A 23,775-nucleotide genomic window follows, 5' to 3' on the forward strand; every position below is an offset into this window, starting at 1 on the left:
AGTTCATTTTCATTCATAATGTTATATAACTAAATTTTATTTAAAAATATATTTTAAGCTAATTAATTTAAATATTTATCACATTAAATAATACTATCTCTAATAGCTTTTTTTCATCGACAAATTTAACTTATATTATTAATAGATCAATAAATATATTCACTTTTGCAATGATATAAAAGAAAATTAATAATTAATATATTTTAAAGTAAATTATTATTTCTTATGATTATGATAATTTTACTTGTCTTTCTATTATAACTTATAAGACTCTTTTAAATTATTTCTTACATTCTTTTATTAAAAACTATAATAAATTATATATATATATATATATTATATTTAAATATATAAATTATATTTAAAATTATGACACATAAATATTTTTAAATTCATAATTACATTTTAAATTTTTGATAAATAATTTGCATCATAATAAAAAAATATTTTTATTTATTGATAATTTATTTTAAAATATTGATATTTAATTTATAAAAAAATTATGATAAATAAAAATCAAATTAGATAAGAAGTTGAAAAAAATTTACAAATTCTTTTATTGAGAAAAAGTCCTAAAAAATATTCTCATACAAGATAAAGGTTCTTGTTTAATATATAAATATTGATATATTTAGTTATTTTACAATTATTGTAATCAATGTGATACATTATCTTTCTCCTATTAAAATTGAAAAAAATGATTGATATATTAATTAATTGAGTGAAAAACAATCAAGTAAAAATAGTGAAAAGATGAATCTTAATAATTTTGAAGATAATTTTAAAAATAATATAAATTATTAAAAATTTAAGTTAACCAAATTTTTAAAATTTTTTATGAATTAGTTAAGAAAATATAGGAACATGGTTACAAAGATAATAATATAATAAAGAGTGTTTGCCATCATACAAAAACTTTAAAAAATAATAAATAAAAATAAAAATAACAAAGGCACTAGTTTTTATTTAAAATAATATGAATTAAATATAAAATATTCCTATTTAATTAAACCATTGGACATGAGTCATTACCAAAAAAAAAAAAAAACACTGGACATGAGCCACCAAGTTGAACACAATCCATCCATACACCCAACGTTTATGTACTCTTACAATTCCTTTGGACATATTATTTTCTCCTTCACACATTGAGATAATGGGTAACATGTCAACCTTAGAATTTTCCTTGTTTTTATAACCAAAAATATTTTTTTTCATTATTACTCTCATCAACAAATAACCTCAAAGAATATCTTGAGATTTAATATTTTAATTTATCAATAGCAATAATATTTAAAAAAATACCCAATGATATTTTCTTCCTACTATTTGGCAACTAGAAAGAAAGGGTGATGGATGTATTTGCAACACAACACAAACAAAAGTGGACCAAGGTTAGTCATCTTCAATAATACACTGCGTTGTACGTTTCCAATTTTTTATCATTGACTCATCGTTGTGCTGCTGTACGCTTTGTACGAAGGGGCTCATGTTTTTCGTTTTGCATTGTTCCACCAACCCTTCTTTTATTATATATATCAATTCAATACCAAAAAACGGAAATATACTCTTTTACATAATTTTAATATACTTTTTATTGAATTATAAATAAAGTACGTAGACTTGTAAAAAAAAAAGTTTATCCAATAATATAGGGTAGATTTAATAACTTTGTTTGAAAGAAAAAGTATTAAAAGTAATTTTTATTAACGAACTATTTATATGTTGACTACAATTTATATGTGTTTCTTAATAAGAATGACACGGTAGTTGTTGTAAAAAAAATAGTATTTATAATAATTTGTGATTAAACGATGTTTACATTAATATTGTTAATATATACCAATTTTGGTATACATTACATTGGTCACAACAAGGCTATAATTTAAAATATCGTGTATATTACTTCAATAGTTAAACCTAATTTCTGCTAACTCTATTAGTGAAAGTTGTCTATGGATACATTACTTAGTCATTTTATATTAGAGTAAATATTTTCTTTGATAGATCCTTGAATTTAAAAGGTGTGTCGTTATATTAATGTCTGAAATTAAGAGATTGCAAAATTAATTTCTAAAATATTAAACAAATTCTTAAATTTAATTACTAACTTTTATTATAGTTCTTGAATATGTATTAATATATTATCGTTTTATTACACATTTTACTTTATAATTTTAAATTAATATGAGTATTAGTTTACATTTTTAAAAACTAATATTGGAATAGATTAAAGTTACTATTTTATATTATAAGTTCCATTAGATAACTTTGGCACATATTTATTTATGAATGGTACATGTATTATTCATCTGGTAATAAAAAAAATGTGACAAAAAAATGTTAAAGAAAAATCAGCCAATGTCTGAAAGTATATACTAAAAAATTATAATATAAAAAATAATAATTAGTAATTAAAAGTGTTTAATAAACCACATTAAATGTTTTTAATTAACTTATTTTAAAAATTATTAATATAACTTATGTAACGACTCGACCGGTCACTACACACCAAACCTCAAAACACCGGAAACACCAGACAAAAAGAGCAAGTATATAATTATAGGGTCTAGAATATAAAAATATACAAAGCCTCGATCCGACTAGAGTTAGAGTGTATAAAAACATCCTACTGGCAAAATACATAGCCAACTGCTACACCTAGTAGCTATTACAACAAAATATCAACAAAACATGGCCAGCTCCGCATACCAGCTGCCGACTCACCACGAACCAAACACCTAATCTTGTTCTGCTCCCGTAAATCATACGATCATAGCAGTCCAACCACAAGGAAACAGCAAGGGTAAGCTAGTATAAAAAGAACATCATACAGCAAAAATTCTAATAATCAGTACAACTTCAACCGTCAACACAACAACATTCTACTATCCATTCAATTTATGCAACCAACCTGCAATTTGATATAAATGCGTCGTCACGCATATCACCTCGGAGATTCTCCTACAACAACTCAGTCGTGAAGGCCTACAACAACTCAGCCGTTAAGGCCTACAACAACTCAGCCCTTGAGGCTTACAACAACTCAGCCATTACGGCCTACAACAACTCATATCAATATTCAACACACCTCAACTTTTTCAACTCAACATACAACACAACTCAACTTATCAACATACAACACAACTTATCAACATACAACTCAACTTATCAACATACAACTCAACTTATCAACATACAACTCAACTTATCAACATACAACTCAACTTACCAACATACAACTCAACTTATCAACATACAACTCAACTTATCAACATAGAACAACATAATTCAATACATAAAAAGGAAATGTCTCATCCCCGCGCCCGGCGCCCTCGAAGTTGCACCCAGCGCAGTACAACCAGAGAGCCCCAGGGGGCTAGCGCGCCCAGCGCAAGCAAGCTCGCGCTCAGCGGGACTCAGCCAGAGAGCACAAGGCTCTCCCGCGCTTGGCGCAATACTAACTGCGCCCAGCGCAGGCCAGACAGAGACTCCAAGGAGTCTCACGCGCCCAGCGCACCTAACCCAGCGCTCAGCGCGGGAAAGGCAGAGACCACCCCTTGGTCTCGCGCCCAGCGCCCACGAGGCAGAGACTCCCAAAGAGTCTCACACCCAGCGCAACAAGGGCCGCGCTTAGCGCAACAAGGGTCGCGCTTAGCACAACAAGGGCCGCGCTTAGCGCAGCCTCTAGAGCCTAACAGCAAGTTACAATGGTATCGCGCTTAGCGCAGTCCAAGTCGCGCCCAGCGAGGGCCAACCAGAGACCTACGTTCTCAAGCACGCCCAGCGCACTCCTCAAGGCGCTCAGCGAGCTTGGCTAAATGAGGTCCCATGGCGGCCACGCGCCCAGCGCGATGAACAGCGCTCAGCGCGAAGCTCATCTGAAACTAGGGATGGCAAATAAACCCGTACCCGTGGGTAATACCCGAACCCGTCCCGACTTTGACGGGAAATACCCGCTTTGACCGGGTACGGGTACGGGTACGGGTATGGGTAAAACCCGATAAAAAAAATCGGGTACGGGTACGGGGTCGGGTATATACTTACCCGCCCCGTCCCCGTCCCCGTCCCCGTCCCCATCCCCGTCCCCGGTTAAATACCCATCCCCGTTTAATTATTTTAAAAAAAATTAACATTTTAAATATTATTGTAAAATCTAAACGTGAGCAATCAAACACTTAGGTTAGGGTTTCAATTTTTCAAATCTGATACAACAACCCCTTTCCGCTTCTCTCTCTTACTCTTCCCATTCACATTCACCTTCTCCCATTTCACCCCATCTGCCACCGCCGTCACCGCCGCACCCGAGGCTTCCGGCGACATCGACTTCATCCGAGCAAGCTGCAACACCACGCTATACCCGGACCTTTGCCTCTAACGCTTCGCCGCCGCGGTGCACCGCAGTCACGCTAACCTCGCCCGCGTGGCCGTCGCTGTCTCCCTCTCCAAGGCCCACCACGCCGCCGCCTACCGCACCAGCCAGTCAGCCACGGAGCCACCGCACTAACCACGGGTACTCTTTCTGCTTCACTTCTGCGTGTTTCAATTTGGTTGAATCTGCAAAACAAAATCCTTATTTCAAAGAAGAAAAAAAATACTGTAATTTTTACGGGTACGGGTACGGGTACGGGTATACCCGATACCCGACGGGGACGAGGATGAGACAAAATTTACATACCCGACGGGTATGGGGACGGGGACGGGTATGGGTTTCAGTCGCGGGGACGGGGACGGGTATCATGAAACCCGTACCCGCCCCGCCCCGTTGCCATCCCTATCTGAAACCTTACCAAGTTCAAAAATTTTCCCAAAGTACCTGCAAAAATCACTATCCAGTACATGCAATCCGGCCAAAGTAACACATTTTCATCCAAAAGTTCAAAAATAACATATTTTTCAACATGCAACCACAACTTCATCAAAAACCCCAAGTTTATCAAAAACCCCGAAAACTCGAAAACCCCATTTTTCAACAGTCCCAACTTGAAATTTTTAAAAAAAATCACTAACCAACAAATGAGTTATGGACTCATACACAGCCAAATGCAACGGAAATAACCAGCTTTCCCTTACCTCGGGTGAAGATTTCGAGCTCCGGGAAGAGAAGAACGAGAAGAAGAAGAGAAGCTTGATCGGAGGAGAAGAACAAGCTTGGACAACAAAGGAGGAAAAAGAGCTCCGAATACTCAGCTAGAAATCCGAACTACTCCACCCCACCACCTTGAGACAGCAAGAATAAGAACATGGAGAGTGAGTAGGGAATGAGAGAGAGAAGAGAAAGAGTAAGTGAAAGTGAAGGAGGAAAAAGAGGGAAAGGGGTCTCACAACTTAAACTAAATATAGATGCACTTATGGATTACCCAAGAAGTTTAACTCGATTAGTTTTGTAGAATAGAAAATAACAATAATATTTATTTTATAAGGTACAAATAGTAAATCAAGATATCCATTTTATGATAAACTTTTCTTTTATTTTTTATTGTTGTTCAACTCAGGTAAGTATTGTAAATTCTTTAATATTAAATATTTTCATATTAAAAAAAATTAGGTTATTTGATTTGAAAAAAATATCTTATTCATTTCACATTTTTACAAAACAATTGAAATGTCACTAATTTACTTTTAATTTTTTTTCCTAAAATATGTATTATAAAGTTAAATAACAATTTGTTTTAATTACATATATATATATATATATATATATATATATTGTTATATTAGTACGTATATTTCACAAAAAGTATGTTGTTATAGTTAAATAGAACTATTATAAATAATAAAAAAATTCTTTCAGATATTTCACACACAAATATACTCGAACTTGAAACTTTTAAATTTGTAAGAATGTGAATTTGTTAGAAAAAAAGTAGGACGATCTAATTAAGAGGGAGGTGGAATTGATTGTGAGGAGTTTAATTGTTTTTTATTGTCAAATATGTAGGGAAAATATAATGTAATATACAATAACATGCAAACGTCCGTAAAATGAATCAACATAACTCAATAATAACTGTAGACTGCAGAGTGATAATAAGAACGGGTGAGCTGAAAACTTTTAACTAACATCATTTGTTATTAATTATTAATTACTAATATTTGTTAATAAAAAAAATTTACCTCAATAACATTTATGAAAAACTCAGCAGAGCATAATATTAAAAAGTACACGGTAAGAGAGCTTGTACAAAATAAAATTTATATAAATTTAATTATTATTTTTATAATCTACATATGTAACATGTATGTCATTATGTGTTTGATTTAATTATATATGACATGTGATTAAATTATTAAATTGTTTGTTATAATTCTTGTTTTAGAACTTTGGGGATCAAAAGATTCTAAATGAATGAGTTGTCTTTAAGATAATTGTATTAAATTAATTCAGCTTAAAAAATAGTATATAAGATATTTATTAAGATGTGAACTTCGCAGGTTTAAGTTAAAAAAAATAGAGAGAAGTTTTCTAAAGCTCGAAAAAATTCTCTTTATCTTCTTTTATTGAAAACCTACATTCTTCCTTTCTTATTGTTGGAGATTTGAGCTTTTCGATCTTTTCGAATGATCGACTAGAGGTAAAGGAAGCTTTGTAGAATTGAATTATTGTTTTGAAATGTTTGTGTGTTTGTAGTCTGAATTCGTCATTTACATGATTGAATTGGTGAAAAATTATGAATTGAGAATCTTGTCAGAAAGGTGTTCTTGAGTGACTTTGAATGATCTTGTATTTCGTTGTTTTATATGTATTGTTTTAGGTTGTTTTGGTGATACTTATGATGTATATATGTTGTTTGTTGGATTGCATCCTGTACAAATTGGTTTGATTGCAGGTTTTGAGTCAAATTGTGATTTTGCTATGTGTAAAAATCATCATTGTGTCCAACATGTCTTCACGATGTTAGACGTGACTCAAATCAGTGATCCTCTATCTCACTTACGACAGGTGCAAGATTGATGATATCAAACATGAGAAGAGAAAAAAGTCTCTAACTTGACCACGTCATACATGGTTTAAATGGGGACATGAGTGAGTTAAGATAGTTGTTTATAACTTGGTAATGTTGGCTCTTGAGTTGTGTGACACCCAACGTGACCAAAAGAAAGCTCTTTGCCTGAGTGATGTTAGACACCAATAAAGTGACGCTAGGCGTTTGGAGAGAGAACCATCTCTATCTAAGATGGGACTGGATGTGGATTTTGGTGCATCATACATGAGAGACTTAGAAGCTCCCTACCTCATCCATGTTGAGCACATGTAAATTGTTGTCAGGTGTGGGTGAGACAGAAAAGTCTCTTATTTCAATAGCATCATACGCGTAAAAAATAGTGTCAGACATGAGTTATATGATGAAACTTAGTGATATTTGACTTAATCTTAAAGGCCATATGAAGTGTGATGTTGTCTTACTGACCATATGATGCTGTACAATTTGTGATTCATTATGCATTGATATAGGACCATGCATAATGAGGTGTTGAGATGATGAATAAATTGAGTTGATTAAGTTGTTTAAACATGTGAGATTATGATGCATGATTTTAGTCAAATTTGTGTTGATAATTGATTTGGTGTTGATTAAGTTTCCTAGACACGGAGATTTTGTGATACATGTCTCTATTGAGATGCATAAAAGACTAGTAGAAAAAAAAAATATTTTTAAAAGTTTTCATTTCCCATTATGTGAATATAAATTGTGACGCTTAAAGAGACCAAAGTTTAAAACCTTTAATAAATGAGATGATCAATTTTTTAAAGACATTTCTTATAAGATTTATGTGAAATAATATGGAAGTTTGATCAATTTATATTGTGATTGAAATGACTTATTGAGTAAAGTTTATAATAAATTATTATTAATGTTCTAAAAACAAAACAAGTATAATTTATTATATGGTAACAAATTTGAGGTCTATTACAACATTCATATTCCAAAATGAATAATTTTAATGAATAAAAAATATTTAAAAAACCACTAAAAAAACATTAAAAAAAAACTAACTAATTTTAACTATTTTATAACTCCACTAAACATATTAAATTATTAATTAACCTTTTATAACTTCACTAAACATATCAAATTATTAATTAACCTTGATTAACTATTAAAACTTATTAATTTAATAAATTATTACGTGTTTGATTCATTTTAATTATGAAAAACATTTTATATGAATGTTAATTGTTTTTTAATGTGATTGTGACTAAATAATATTTTTTTGGTATAATTCGTGAATTTATTATTCATGTAAAATTGTATCACTTTCTTAATATATATTGTTATTTAATTGCAATCATATTATAACATTTTTTTTCTAGAAAATTAATAAAGTTATCACATATTTATAACTGTGATAAAATAATAATACAATGGGAGTTGCTTATAAATAACTCTCATCTACATGAAATGGGTTCCACTATGTCACATCACTCATAAGCAATTCATATTATATTTTTACAATTTTTGTTCTAATGGGAGTTGTTTATAAACACCTCAACTATTTTGACAACTCATACTTCATTTTTTGATAAATTAAAAAAATTTAATTATTATGGATAACATATAAATATGAATAATTAAAAAAAATACACAAGCATTATAATGCATTAAGAAATATTAAATATTAAAAAGAAAAAATAACATAATAAAAAGAAATGTGACAATAAAAAGAAATTATATAATAAATATGCACTAAATAAATACCACAGACCCTGTAGCATATACTTTTCCTTTAAAAGTGTGTTATATAGCTTGTGCGTAGACTGAATTTAGAAAGAAGCAGATATTAAATTATTTTTTTATTCCTAAGCAACTGTGTCTTATATAATGAACGATGCTTAAATTTCAAGTACTCACACTGCCATGTCAGCATACTCCAATGCAGCTTTTTTTATAAACAATGAGAGCTTAAACTTAAGAACTAACTAAAAACCTACCGTTAAAGATGTTCTAATGTATAATAACCTATTTTTTCTAATATAAAATTAAAATCATAGAAATAAAAATAAATTATAAAAATATGTGTATCGAGGATTGAACACTACATACAAATTTTCTTTTTCATAAGGATCCCTTATGATAAAAAAAATCGTATTTTATAAATATGATTTTAAATTTTCAAAAATAAAAAATAAGATTTTAAGTGAAAGATGACTTATCCTATTTTAAAATCTAGCTATTTAAAAAATTGAGGTAATCACCTATATATTATCAGTGTAAAATTTTTTTACATTGGTAATCAATCATATTTATTAATAGTATAATGTCATCTGCTTATTTAATAAAATAAAATAATTTAAAAGATATGATTGATTGTTAATGTAAAAAACTTTATACTGGCAGTGTATAAGTGATTAACTCAAAAAAATTTGTTTCCTTATGCTAAAAATTAAAAAGAGTTAATTATCTATACACTGCTAGTGTAAATTTTTTTAATAGTATCATGTCATTTGCTTATTTAATTAAATTAAAATAAAAAAAAGTATTATTAATAGATCTGATTGATTATTAATATAAAAAAACTTTACACTGACAGTGAATAAGAGTTAAGAGAGTAACTCTGATTAAAACACTAATAACCAATCAGATTTGTTAATAGTATCATGTCATTTGTTTATTTAATTAAATTAAAATAAAAAAAAAGTATTATTAATAAATCTGATTGATTATTAATATAAAAAAACTTTACACTGACAGTGAATAAGAGTTAAGAGAGTAACTTTGATTAAAACAAAGGAACTCGGAATTATATAGACAAGAGCTTAAACCCTGTGCAATAGAATAGGGTTTATGCATCCCGGATAAGACCTTCCAATCCAAGGAACCCTCGGCTATGGCGGATTCCAAAGCAAATGCAAAGACGCAAAATCGTAAGCGTAAGCATGAAATCGACGCCCGACCTCAAAATCCTTCCAAACTGCACCGTTTGGATTCTGTTCTCAAACCTCAACGCCTTTCCCCTTCCTCTTGCTGGAACAACCTTCAACTCATACTCTGCATCCAAGACAAACACCATGATATTCCCAGGTTACTTTCTGCTTTTAGTCATTCTTTTTTATCTCGTATTAATGGATGCTGAGACATTTTTCTCTCTCTCTCTTTTCAATGAGTAGTAAGGTCAATCAAGCATTCGATTTTGTGCAGTCAAGGATGGATGATGGTGTTGGCTCTGATCAGGACCGTGAAGCTGTTAAACTGGCAAGACTGTTATGTTACCTTAATGATTGGATTTTGACATTGCTGTTCCCTCCAAATGGGAAGGAAAACTGGGGCAATGCGAAGACACCTCAACTCGAGGGAGTTGAGGCATATATGGATGTTCGTTGTTGGGAGATATTCAAGTTCTGCTTGGAGAAGTCTTTGAAGTTTCGCGTCTCTATGAATATGTCGCGGAACCTCCTACAAACTATCCAGTTTATTGCCAGGGATGCTCTGTCACTGCTGGAGGAATCCTCTGTAAGTTCGGGAGAACTTTATATATCTGATGAAAGGTATAAACTTTATGATACTGCTCTTGATTGTGTCTCGTTGGTATTCTCGTCTCATGGTGGGTTGTCAAGTGAAAACTTGGACTTGTGGGTTGAAACAACCAAGGTGGTGCTTGAACTTGTGCTGAACATGTATAGCAGTGACCTTGACGGCAGCAAGGTGGGCGCTTTTGCACTACGCTTTTTGTGTTTGGTGCTTCAGCCATTCTCTAAGTTTTTGATGGTCCATTCAGCTAGGAAAGGATTTCAAAATTTTGTGGATAAACTTCTTGAGCCGCTGTTGCAATTGTCAGGTGAGTTGCATCTTCGGGTTAGTGGAAGCAACCCCATTTGGACGCAGAGATTAATAAAGGAAGTGGAAGCAGTTCTTTCTCATGGGCTTTTTCAATTAGGCCATATTGATGTGTTTTTGAGCTTACATGGTTCAGAAACTATTAAGAGTTATCCTAGACATTTATTTGATGCACTGAACAAAATTATAGTTAGAAAGAATGCTATGGCAATGGGTAGCTTAGGTTTGTTATTTCATTTGTATGTTAATTCAGCAAGAAAATTTAAGGAAGCTCCAGTGCTTGAAGGGAGCAAGACAATGGAGAAAATGGTTGTTTCAAGGCAACCAGCGCCAGAAGAACAACGTAGCTCAAATAACACTTCTGCTGACATTCAAAATTCACTTTTTAATTTTTTTGTACTGATTATGGAACCCCTTTTGCTGAAGATTAATGCCTATATTCAAGTTGAAGTAGATGCCAAATCCCTGTTGTTGGATCTTCGTGGTTTACTCAAGTCTATTGGTAATTTGCTTGCCAGTTTTATGCAAGATAAAGTTTATGTGAGAACAGAGGACACGTCTGGAGGAGCTTGTCTAAATTTCCTGAAGAAAATATTTAATACACTGATAACTGGTTCCACTAGTGTATTCTACTTGTCCAACTATGATACAACCAACAAGATGGAGATATTGAGTTTGTCTGCTAATGAGATTCTAGTTGCTATGGGATATCTTTTGGAAATTGAATACGAGGTTATTGGAGAAGATTTGGTAAATTTATGGCTTCTTATATTGGCATGCTCTACCATCAATTGCAATTTTGATCGATGCTCATTATCTTCCACTATACATGCCCTGGGGTGCCAAATAATCAATCTCTACTGTCAACTTCGCCAGGTTCTTATGAAAATTTCTGATTACTGCTCATTTATATTGTATTTTTTTATCCCGGATCCCAATAGAGCAAATTATGTTTTAGCAGTTTTGCATGGTTTCTGTTTGTGTCTTAGTTACATGTTGTAATTCCAGGTATGTTTGTTTGGCAAAGGGAAGGGGAATGATGCTTTGGGTGAGGGGAAGTCTTTCAAAAAATTGTTATATTCTTGGTTTGATTCAGCTTATGTTGTGTTTGTCTGCTTCTAATCCCCTTTTGTTTTTCAAACTTAGATGGATATCATGCTTTTTCTTACGTATTTGAAATGATGTAGGTGGAAATTGCTATTTTAGCACTGTGCAAAGCAATAAGGCTTACTATTTCTCACGAGCGTGATACTGAAGATAGTTCTTCTAGGTTCTTGACATTTCTGTCGAATGAACTTTATACTGAAGCAGTTGAAAGACTGTTATCTTCAAAAAAGTTCATCCATGCCATTTATAAAGGTGTTGGATCTATTCCAGAAGGGCAAGTGCGTGGGTGTGTTAGACAGATAACAGATGATATTTCAGAATCTCTCAGGTGGATGAAAGATTTCTGTCTGTTGGTTGATGGCAATAAATTGCAAATTTTTAATCTGCAAGTGGAACTCTTGGGTAGAGGGTTGTCTAGACTGTATTGTTTAGTTCTTGATTCAGTCACTATCACTGGCGGCAACAGCAGTCTTCTTGGAATTGCTGTAAAAGAACTTATGGCACTAATGCGTCCCTACTTGAGTATTCTAGTTGGACAACAGTCAGATACAATATGCAAGTTCTTTTCTTCTGTCATAGGAGAATCTGTTGATCAGGTGGTTAGAAAGCGAAAAGTTTTAAAGAAATTTGGTAGGTCCAGCCAATGGGTCCTTGTGTTCTTTTTTCAGTTGTTTGTGTCCTGCCGAAGCTTTTATAGGAAAGCAATCAGCCTTATGCCACCTGGTTTGTCAAAGAAGATGTCTGTGGAGGTGGAGGATTACACAACGTATTCTGCCTTTAAGTTAATGGAGAGGATCGATGAGATGGACATTGGTTATTTTTCTTGGATTGTTCAACCTTCTGCTTCCCTCCTTGTTGTTATGCAACTTATTTCTGACATATATCTTAAACATGGCTCAGATGATTCTTCCCCTTTGATCTATATATTTCAATCTATGGCTATTCAAAGGCTCATTGACTTGAATAAACAGGTTATACTGTTCAAGTATTTGCAAAAGAAGCGTTATAGATCAAAAATCGATGCACTTGAGGAAGAGGCAGCTGGACTTACTAATTTTATGATGGAAAATTTATCATGTGTGTATCAATCCCCAATCTTTGTTTCTGGTTACGTAACATGTGAAGATGTAGCTTCTGTGGCTTCTCAAAGCGACCAACGGGATCTAGGAGTTTATATTGCTAACAAAAAATCATTGCCAACAGTCATTTGGTCCAATCTTTGCAAAAATGTTGATATTTGGGGACACCATGCTTCAAAGAAGCAATTGAAAAAGTTCTTCTCACAGTTACTCCATACTTCCCTTCACTCTGTAACAAGTAGTTTTCAAGAGCCAGGTGTGCTAGAAATTGACGACTGTAAGCTGCTCAAGAGGGTCACTTTGTCACAAATATCATCAGAACTTCTACATGATTCACTTTTGTATGAACAAGAAGTAAGATCCTTTGATTATACACAATTTGTTATTACCCCCCACACAAATATGCTCATGAGCAAACTAATAAAGAATAGCATATTAATATTTGACTGTGTTATCTTCAGATTAGTTCAGCTTCCTATAAACATCTTTTATTTGTTTCTTAACTAATGCTCTAGTGTGATATTTTGGGTGAGAAAAAGCTTCATATATAGGTATTCATTTCATATTTTCGTTTTAGTTTGCCCGCAGGAATTTGGCCTCAATGTTTTGCCATGCTTTAGAGAAATCTGTGCTGCCGTTATTTAGTAATATTCCGTGTACTGACGTCAATCTTAAGTCATCGCCTAATTGGCTCGAGTTTTTAAGTGTTCTTGACAAGTCAGCAGTGCTTGTTGATGAAAATAAAGAGATTCTGGTTGATTGTTCTACAGTGGAAAGTTCAACCACTCATTCGTGTGACAAATTTCCTGTGGATATTGACAGAAAAGAAAAGACTTTCCCTCTCACCAACCAAAGTTTTAGGGATTGCCACCATTTGCTTGATCACTTATGTTGGATGCCAGATATAAATGCAAGATCATTTTCGCATCTTGTAACTTGTATTTTCAACCTTGAACGGTACACTCATCTCTCTGTTGGATATTACCTTATGGTCTTCTCTGTGTATGCGGATAAAAAAAGAACTTCTATTATAGAGAAGAGAAAATGTTCAACTAATGCTGAGATAAGATATCCTTTGAAAGAGAAGCTAAAGTAAAAGAGAGTGCCAAAGAGCTCAAAAATGTAAAAATGCCAAAGAAATGTCTTCTGTTTCTTAATAATATTATATATGGAAACTCCCAGGCCATTAACACAATCTGTTACCAATTTTTTAGGAACATGGAATAGAAAATAGAGAAAAGAAAAGAAAGATTTAATTTCTTGATTGAAAATGGATAGAAGCAGGGAAAAAATATATCTGCAAAAGGTTTTCCCCTTTCATAACTAAGTACTTGTTCAATTTGCAAATGCTAACAATTTAGAGTGTTTTTTCTTCCTTACATCCTCCTATTTTATCATCTAAATAACCCTCTATAACTAGCTACCTGACTAACTACTGTGACTATTCCTAACTAATTTTACCTTCCTGTTCCAACTCCCAACACAATCCCATGCCTTAATTATTAACATACATGTGTAGGTTTGGAGATAAGTCTTTTCGTTTTGAGCAGTTGATTCTATTTAAATAAAACAACAAAACTAAACTTATTACTGTTTTCAAATAATTTTACTAGGAAATTAGAGCCTAGAGGACATGAAATCAGTGCTGCTATAGTTGTGCTATATATTTTAAAACAAGAATGTGATCGAATGAAATTACAAAACATGAATAGGTTTTTATAAGCTGGACCAGGTTGGTTTTGGATTGGGTTGGGTTTTTTGCACACCCTATGCAAAACCATCTCTCTTTACTCAGAATTTTTCAAATTTGTTTATGATACACTCCTAGACCCTTGCTGAAGAGAAAGAAATTCAAATTGCTGTGAACCAGTGATAAAGATGTCTTAGAAACATTCTTTAGCTTTCCACTCCAAGGATTTGTCTGAAGTATAATTTGTGAAACGAAAAATTAATTCTCAGTTTCTGTCTGCTTAAATTTTGCAGGCTTCTTGTCAGTGCCCTGCTATATTTTCAGAGTTCAGTGTACCAGGATTATTATTGTGAGTATTTAAGATTGTTTGTATCTTGCCGGAAGGCATTAAGGTTTATAGTAAAGGGATTTTGTGAGAAGGCTGACACTACCCAATCCTCACCAAACTCAATTATTTCTGGAAATTCATTCCCTGTTTTGTGGATTTCAAAGTCATTATCTGTGGTGGTTGGTATTAAAGAGGCATTCTCAGCAAAAAGTATTATTCTATGTAAATCTCTGATGTTATCCTTAATGGATCACACATCATATGTCTTGTTTGACATAGGAAAATATCATATTGTTCATGTTTTTTACATTGGTCAAGAAGCTGAGATGCCTCACGAAGAGATCTCTAATCATGAGACTAGCCATAAAGAGAATCATTTGCTTCCATCTTCTGAGGACTCCCCCAAGCTTGAGGCATTGAAATGTTTAACCTTTATTTCTGAGAATTTGAAAGAGCAGGTACAAAGCTTGCTTGTTTCTGTTCACAATACCCCTCGTGATGTCAGTGTGGGATTTGGTCTGTCTTATGAAAACATTGACAGATTGTCCTCTTCCGTTTCTTGCTTTGGTGGAGTTTTGTGGGGTCTCACATCTTACATGGGCCAAATAGATTCAAAAGAATGTGATAAGAAAGAAAAAGTGTTGATGTGGAAAAGTGAACATGCCTTTGAACTAGATAGTTGTATTTCTTCTCTTGTGGAACTTACTGATTTGTTGGTAAACAAATTGCTTTTTGAGAGTAATCAACTCTCCAAAAGTTCACACAATAAATGCTTTGTTTCTCAGGCTAATGCATCAGCTGTCACACAACAAGAATCTAAAGCTGCAGCTACTTGCTTCACTTCATCAGCAATTGATAATGTCTCCAAAAGTGCCAGTGATCTCGAAAGAATGTTAAATCCAGAAAGTGAAACTTCTGTTGCCAGGGTTTTGGCTAGCTTGGATTCCACTGAGCCACAGGGTCTTAATAAACCGTTGTTGCAAAGCTTGGTAAAAGGTGATCATCCTGAAATAGCTTTTTCACTAAGACAACTGTTAATTGCTTCCTCATCTCTTTTGAGGCTAAATTTGAAGAAGGGTGATTGTTTCTATCCTTCAAGTTCTGTACCTACTCTAATTGAAGTTTCACAAGTCCTGTTATTAGAATATATAGAGATGGTTGTGGTCCCACAACAGTCTGCTTTTCTTTTGTTAAATGGTGCTCTCAGCTATCTAAGAGAATTGGCAGGTTATTTTCCTTTCACTGATCCTTCCTCCTCTATAAAAATTTACACAAAATTGATACAGATTCAGATGAGGGCTATAGGCAAGACCATTTTGTTGCAAGGAAAAAGGGCAACACTAACCTATCATGAAAGACAGTCAACTACCGAATCACTTCATTATAAAGGATCAGTTGAAGCTTATTCTCCTTCTGAATTGCACTGCTTTTCCTTGGATGTATTTAAAACTAGACTGCAGATGTTGTTCAAGGCATATATAGAGGGGCAATCAGAGCTGCATCTTTTGTCAATTATACAGGCCATTGAAAGATCTCTTGTTGGTGTTCAAGAAGGATGTACTATGATCTATAATGTAAAAACAAGTAAAGATGGGGGGGATATATCATCACTTGTAGCAGCTGGCATTGATTGCTTCGACATGATTCTTGATTTTGTTTCAGGTAATAAGCTGTTGAAAGCACATACCATTGCTATTTTGTACAAAGTTTTCATTTCATTGTTTAATTAAAAAATATGCAAATTATATCCTTTTGATTGTATCCTTTTTTATTCATGCTTAAAGTTAGTACATCAATACTATATTTTGATTCACTTCAGAAATTTTGTAAAATGCAATTAATATTAACTGAAAAAGTTGTTACAGTTTTATTATAGTTTTTATTCAGAAAACATCTCTTCACACTTCTGCTTATGAAAGTCATTTGTGGATTCTGGGTGATATATTTTTGAATAATTATTATTATGGGTCTCAATCTGATGGAGATGTAGATTTGGGAAATGTGGCTTGCTTACATTAGGGTATGCTGTGCAGTGAATTTATACAAACTCATGCACAATTATTATCATCAGTAAGTTTGTTCTATGTCATGTCCTGTTGTTTTCTAAAAGAAAGCTGATGTGAGTCAGTTCCTTCATACATGTTCACTGATATATTATCTTGGCATTACTTTTTGGGAATCATAGCATTTCCTGTTACCTCTTTATAATGATGGCCACATTTCCTATGGGATAATCCTTGAGTAAACCTAAATCCACAAATAGATGGAATATCAAATCGACACTGATTACATTTGATTGAAAGCTACTACAGTATATTCTACTAATACATTGCATGTTTTTGATAAAATCAATGGAAAATGTTGAATGAAAAAATGCATACATATTATCATTATTCTTTGACAACTTTTTCCCTTTTTAAGGTCGGAAAGGCTTGAAGATGATTAAAAGACACTGTCAGAGTTTAGTAGCTGCAGTTTTCAACATTATATTACATTTACAAAGCCCGCTTATTTTTTATGATAACTTGGCATCTGGAACAGTTGCCAGTACACCTGATCCTGGGGCAGCCATTCTCATGTGTGTTAAAGTACTGGTGACAGTTTCAAGAAAACAGGCTATATTCCAAACGGATGTTTGGCATGTGGGTCACTTGTTACATATCCCTGCATCACTCTTTCAGAATTTCCATCAGCTTAGAGTTACTAAAGCCTCTGGTCCATCAGAAGCATTGGAGATTTCAAAAGAGTGTATTTGTGATCCAGTAGAGAGAGTGAATTTCTGTCATCTAGATCATCATTACTCAGTTAACCTATTTGTTGTGTGTTGTCAACTATTGTGTACCATTATTAGGAATCGTCCAAGGTATGTTTCATTTTTTATCTTTTATATCACTGAATAAAGTACAAGTTCACATATTGAACGGCTACAAATGGCAAATTTGCTATGGAATATATATTTGATGTATTTTGATAGCATCTGTGTGCAATCTGCTAAGTTGTTTTGTAATCCTGACATTTGGAAGTTACTATGCCCGATCTTTAATCACATCTTGTGCATTTTGCTTCTTTTATATTCTTTTCAGTGAGTGCAAACAGTGTGTTGCCCATCTTGGAGCTTCTGTTGCCGTTCTTCTTAATTGCTTGGAGACAGTTTTAGACAATGAATCATTAATGAATAAAGGTTGCTTTTCTTCCGAAGAAGGGGTGAAATGTGCTTGTTTTCTTCGAAGGATTTATGAAGAGGTTTGTGACATCCATATTAGTGTGTATGCCAATTCTAAACATAAAGACATTAGCATCTATTGCACAGCATCAGCATGTTAGTAATTTTCTTCCTCTAAATTATTTCATTTGCCCTGCTTTTTCAAAGCCAAAGTTTATTTTATGTGTAAATTGCTTTCTGTTAATATTAACGAAGGATAGAGTTAGCAGGATATCAGGGGGGGTCAAATTTTAAATCATTTTGTCCAAGTATATGATAAGAATCTCGAGAGAACTACACTGCAATAGTTAGCCATTGTATTTGCAGAACTCAAATAAGCTCCACACTAGAATCCCATACTTCCAATGTGGGACTCAAGTGCCATACCTTGCAATTGGATCTTAACATGATATTTCCTAATTTTGAATTTGATTCTGTTATTGATAAGGTCTTTTGCTGCCTTTTGCAAAAGGTGTAGTGAGTAGACTAATTGTGATAAAATTGGATTTAGATATGGATGCCAGTGCCTAGCTTCACATTGCATGAAAGATCCCATTATCATTTCATTGAAATTAAACATTTTTTTTGGTTTAAGAAAAAACGAAAAGAAATAAATCATGGCCTTAATTTAACAAATCACACGCACTCATATTTCTTACATTTGAAAGGTTATCCTTTTGCTTACCTTTTTTGTTTTTTTTTAATCATGGTGCAGATAAAAGAGAAAAAAGATATCTTTGGTCGACAGTGTTCTCTGTTTTTATCCGATTACATATGGGTTTATTCAGGATATGGTCCCAAGAAAAGTGGCATCAGAAGGTTTTATACGTCTGTTTCATTATTTACTCATTTCATTTTTGTCAAAGATTACATTTCCATCACATAACAGTCCCCTTTTCTGTTTTTCACTTTCATTAAGCTTTGTCCATGTCAAAATACCTAGACCAGGTCATCTATATAAAGTCTCTCTTGCTCATATTTTGAACTGAATAACAATTAGAAAGTGTTAATATAGATGAAATTTGGTAGGCTGAGCAGACTGGTTTAGAAAAGTGTTGCCGGTGATATTTACCATTAGCAAATATTAATTATTGCATCATTATTTGCAGAGAAGTAGATGAAGCTCTAAGACCAGGTGTCTATGCTTTAATAGATGCTTGCACAGTTGATGATCTTCAATATCTTCATACTGTTTTTGGAGGTAAGTAATATTGACTCAATCTGATTTTATGTAAGGAATTAAATCAAGAATCTAATTTCAATTTATTTTATGTAGAGGGACCTTGCAGAAGTACCCTGGCAAGTCTTCAGCATGATTACAAACTCAATTTCAAATATGAAGGAAAAGTTTGATCCTGAAATTCTGTTTGTGGTAACTTTTTGTGCACTCATTCTATTTCTCCTTATAGCCCATATAACTCTTTCCACTGAGATCATCGTTTTAAGGGATTTAAAATAATACATACTAAAATATCTTGTTTGGTTGCTCTTTCTGTTTAACTGAAAACGTGGGATTTAAAATTACACCTAGTCTTTGAAAATTCCTCATTTGCTCCGTTCACTTAATAACCCTGACCTTACTGTGTGTCTATAGCTTCATCTTCATCCTTGCAAAGTGTGAATTTTTCATTCAGGTTCATTTCTTTATTCCGTATCTTTTTTTTTTCCCCTGCTTATTGATTCAATTTTCCGGTTGTGGATCTGATTTCCTAGCTCTAGATCCTATGACATTTGTGTATCTATGTTTTTATACAAGATTTTCTCAATGGGTCCTTTAGTTTAACCTTAAAAAAAAGTATTTCTAAACTGGTGCTTTTAAAAAAAAATGCAATTCTTTAAGAAAGAGTCACTTTAAAAAAATTGAAATCATAGTAGTCAATCTCGGATAGCGGCGCGGAGCGGCCGACCCTAAAACTGGGATAGCGGGATGACGCGGAGCGGGATAACCGCTATTTAAATATTAATTTATATATATTAAATAATTAATAATATATATATAAAAGCTAAAAAAACAAAAATAATTAATAATATATATATATATAGAATCAGAAATTAAAAAAAATATGCTGCTGAAATAGAAATAGAATTTTCTGAAATTAAAAATAAAATTTTCTGAATTAAATTTAATCAGAAATTAAAAATAAAATTTTCTGAATTAAATTTAATCAGAAATTAAAAATAATTTTTTCTGAAATAAATTTAATTAGAAATTAAAAATTAAATTTGCTGAATTAAATTTAATCAGAATTTAAAAATAAAATTTGTTGAATTAAATTTAATCAGAATTTAAAAATAAATTTTGTTCAATTAAATTAAATCAGAAATTAAAAAAAAATCAGTTGAAATAATTTAATAAATAATTAAAAAAAATATGTTGAAGGCATCCTCGAAGGAGAATAGAAGGAGAATAGAAGACAAACGCGCGTCGGAGCTTTCGGCCAAGTCGGAGCTGCGTCGGAGCTGGAGGCGCGTCGGAGTCCGAGGTGCGTCGGAGCTGGAGGCGCGTCGACGATGGAGGTGCGTCGGAGCTGCACGCTGCACGCACGATAGCCAGAGAAGAAGAAAGGGAGAGACGAAAGGAGGGGTTTGGTTTGGATGAGTCTGAAATCGCGAGAGGGAAAGGGAAGATTAGGGCAAAAAAACCCCATTGAAAAGACTGACTTACCCTTAATGAAGGGTAAGTCTGAAATCGCGCCGCGATTCCACGATTTGGGCCGCTCCGCTCCGCCTCCGACGCGGCCGCTCCAGCCGCTACACAAATCCGCTCCGCTCCAGCAGCCAGATTGCGGGGTGAGGCCGCTCCGCTCCGGAGCGCCGCGATAGCGGCCGCTCCGCTCCGGAGCGCCGCGATAGCGGCCGCTCCAGCCGCTATTGACTACTATGATTGAAATATGCTTATTTTAAAAAAGTTTAGGCAAACACATAAAAAAAAATATTTATTTATTAAAAAAACGCTTTTATAAAATGCAAATTCAACTAATCTAATCATTGTATTAGATGATATATACTCAGGATCAAACATGTCAAATTTTGAATGATTTGGACTCTTTTGGATGTTATCTAATAATAAATATTTATATGTATTTTGAATATCATTTTGAACTTGATAAGAGAACCAACAAAAATTGGATTTCATCTATTTGGTTCAATTCAATTTGTCGGTACAAATTTTTTTAGAAAAAAAAAACTACTTTAGTTCCAAAACTGCTTAAAGGATTCTGACAAGAAGTGGAGAATAAGATTTGTTTGTTTATAATTTTGTAGCAAATTGAAAATACCAATATTAAGCTCCAAATTAAGGCGGCTTCCTTAGGTCCAAATACGTGCTAGTTGAGCCCACAATTTGGTATGTGAGTGTGATGATAATGTCGTCATTCTCAAGGAATGTGATAGCCAAACAGATAATATAAAAAGCGCAATAACTGCCTACCAAATATCGTGTGGAGAACAAATATTATGTTCCTTCGTTCCTTCTTGTTTATTTGTTTTATAAAATAAAATTCCCTTCCTTCCTTGCTATGCTTTTACTTACTCATTCTGAGTCTCTTCATTTATAAATCTTTCTTTTTATTTTCTCAGGCCTTCAATGGGTTATTATTATTGTAAACCTAGGCCTTATGACGCTCGAACTCCCAATGTTGTTCTGATCTTGGCCGTGGCCCTGATTCTTCTGTGTGTACCAAAGCTCTTCTCACGTGAACCAGAAGAAGAATTAGAAGAAACGACTAACTTCTCACCTTTTGTGGCACCAATACTCGTAGTGCTCATCCTGCTTTTGTTGTTCTTCCTGGGAAGTTCAAGGAAAAGGGTTTGTGTCAAACCACCTTATTGTCGCTGTAACTATGCCTGCTACTGTTACTGATGTGTATGAATAATGGTATTCTGTTCTGTGTTTATATTTACAGTTGTCCTTATAATATAATGATGACCATGCAATTTATTCTTTATGTCGGTGCACCACAATTTTATGTTACTAATGTATTATCACAATAATTATAATGTCCTATTTCTTATATCCTTATTTCTTATCGATTGGTCAAGTCACATTATAATTTACACGTTATATTGTATGATTGAATTTTCTAGCGATGATTTTGTTCAGTTAAGTGAAAAAGGGAATCATGTAAATTGTTATGCTCTTAGCTAGGTAGATAGATTAGGGTTGGAACTTGGAAGGAAAGAATTCTTTTTGATTGCAATTTGCTGAATCACAACTGCAATGCAAGATGAACACCAAGTTTGTGCACGATCCATGTGAGGAGAAATGATGTACCATCTGATTTAGAATATTGAAGGGTTGTTTATAATTTGTTGTGGTTTCTTATTTAAAGAGAATAAAAATTCGTTGTTATGTATCTTTTAGAGAGAGCTTGTACGATAAAAGTTTATTTTTCAACTAAGTATGAATATTGTTTTGGGTATGCACTGATTCCTGGAGACTGCTATCAATGAACATGTTAGAAAATTTGAGAAAGAGAAAAATGTCAAGAGGAGTTGGAAGAAGAGGAAAAGTGTGACTTTATTTTATAGTAGGTAATGGGCCATACATCACCCATTAACTAAGAGTGGCTCTTGTGTCCCACACTAGCTAGCTCCATTATTTATTTATTTTGTGATAGCTATCCTATTCAGTCTAACGCGTTATAAGTATGAATATTTAAATGGAGCATACAAATTTGCCTAATTGGCAAAGTTAAATTCTAGCAGAAATGAGACGCGTTGGAAGAGTTGGACAGAGACATCTAAAATGCGTTAAAAATGGAAATAGTGTGGTTTGAGGTAATCATTTTTTGTTGAAAATGGTAGACGCAATCACTTAAGTGGGAATTGGTGGAATTTGACACCAAAGAAAAACCATACTTTCGGTGTTCACACTACGCTCAAACCCTAATCATATAAATCGATATCAGTTTTTCTTTTTTAAGTGGTATCAATTTAACTATCAAGTTCTTATAAAAATTAATCTATATTGCAAATAACCAGTACATGAAATTATTTATGTTTCAAACGTCATGCTCTCTAATTTTTACTAAAACTTCATTAATGTTTAAATTGTGAGACAACTAAATACACAAACATGTAATATTTTTTCTATATTTGTATAGTCCTTTAAAAAAAAATATTAAAATGCATTATTTTATCGTGTAAACTTAAATTCCCTTTACAAAATACATTATTTTGATACAATGTTAACCAAATAAATTTACCGTAGTATGACATTTAAATTAAGAATATAATTAGAGAAATTGACATTTTAAATATTTTTTAAACTATTAGCTAATCATCATGTAAATGATTCATAATGTAAATCCCAAAACATGAAAATTAAAATAAAAATGTTTTTTTTTTACTGGTTAAGATAAAATATTTCGAAAAAAGTATAGTGCGTCTTTTACAATAAGAGAGGTGCCGTGCTTGATAGTACATGAAAGATGTCTTCCTTTTGGGCAAAATGGGACAATACTCGTAATTTGCATTTACAATCCAACCAACCAAGTCAAAATCAATTAATTGAAACTCTGAAAAATAAAACACGTATGTTATGTTGTACCATGCCAATAGCATTAACCTTTTCAGTAAGGAAATTCCCT

At 33.1% G+C, this 23,775-nt stretch overlaps 1 protein-coding gene across 2 annotated transcripts; it reads left to right on the forward strand.

Annotated features, from left to right (window-relative positions):
• Positions 1 to 9,762: 9,762 nt before the first annotated feature.
• On the forward strand, positions 9,763 to 21,904 carry LOC109788528 (Urb2/Npa2 family protein). 2 transcript variants are annotated; one of them, XM_020347271.3, is made up of 11 exons: positions 9,763 to 10,025; positions 10,112 to 11,654; positions 11,966 to 13,318; positions 13,542 to 13,921; positions 14,948 to 16,644; positions 17,404 to 17,845; positions 18,066 to 18,225; positions 18,900 to 19,003; positions 19,294 to 19,385; positions 19,461 to 19,556; positions 21,764 to 21,904. In XM_020347271.3, exons 1-10 carry the CDS (start codon positions 9,832 to 9,834, stop codon positions 19,535 to 19,537), a joined length of 6,042 nt encoding a protein of 2,013 aa, XP_020202860.2. In that variant the 5' UTR covers positions 9,763 to 9,831; the 3' UTR covers positions 19,538 to 19,556; positions 21,764 to 21,904. The 2 variants fall into 2 exon arrangements, with proteins under 2 accessions (XP_020202860.2, XP_020202862.2); XM_020347273.3 differs by having other exon boundaries at positions 9,887 to 10,025; positions 10,143 to 11,654.
• The last annotated feature ends 1,871 nt before the right edge of the window (positions 21,905 to 23,775 follow it).

The sequence above is a fragment of the Cajanus cajan genome, chromosome 8 (assembly GCF_000230855.2).
Source record: "Cajanus cajan strain Asha chromosome 8, NIPB_CcT2T_4, whole genome shotgun sequence".
NCBI classification, from domain to species: domain Eukaryota; kingdom Viridiplantae; phylum Streptophyta; class Magnoliopsida; order Fabales; family Fabaceae; genus Cajanus; species Cajanus cajan.

Excerpts from the sequence above, each read along its gene's own strand:
- LOC109788528 (XM_020347271.3), top strand. The coding sequence starts at position 9,832 with ATGGCGGATTCCAAAGCAAATGCAAAGACGCAAAATCGTAAGCGTAAG. Across the intron at positions 11,655-11,965 it reads TCTACTGTCAACTTCGCCAG|GTGGAAATTGCTATTTTAGC; the intron begins GTTCTTATGAAA and ends GAAATGATGTAG. Across the intron at positions 19,386-19,460 it reads TCTTCATACTGTTTTTGGAG|AGGGACCTTGCAGAAGTACC; the intron begins GTAAGTAATATT and ends TATTTTATGTAG.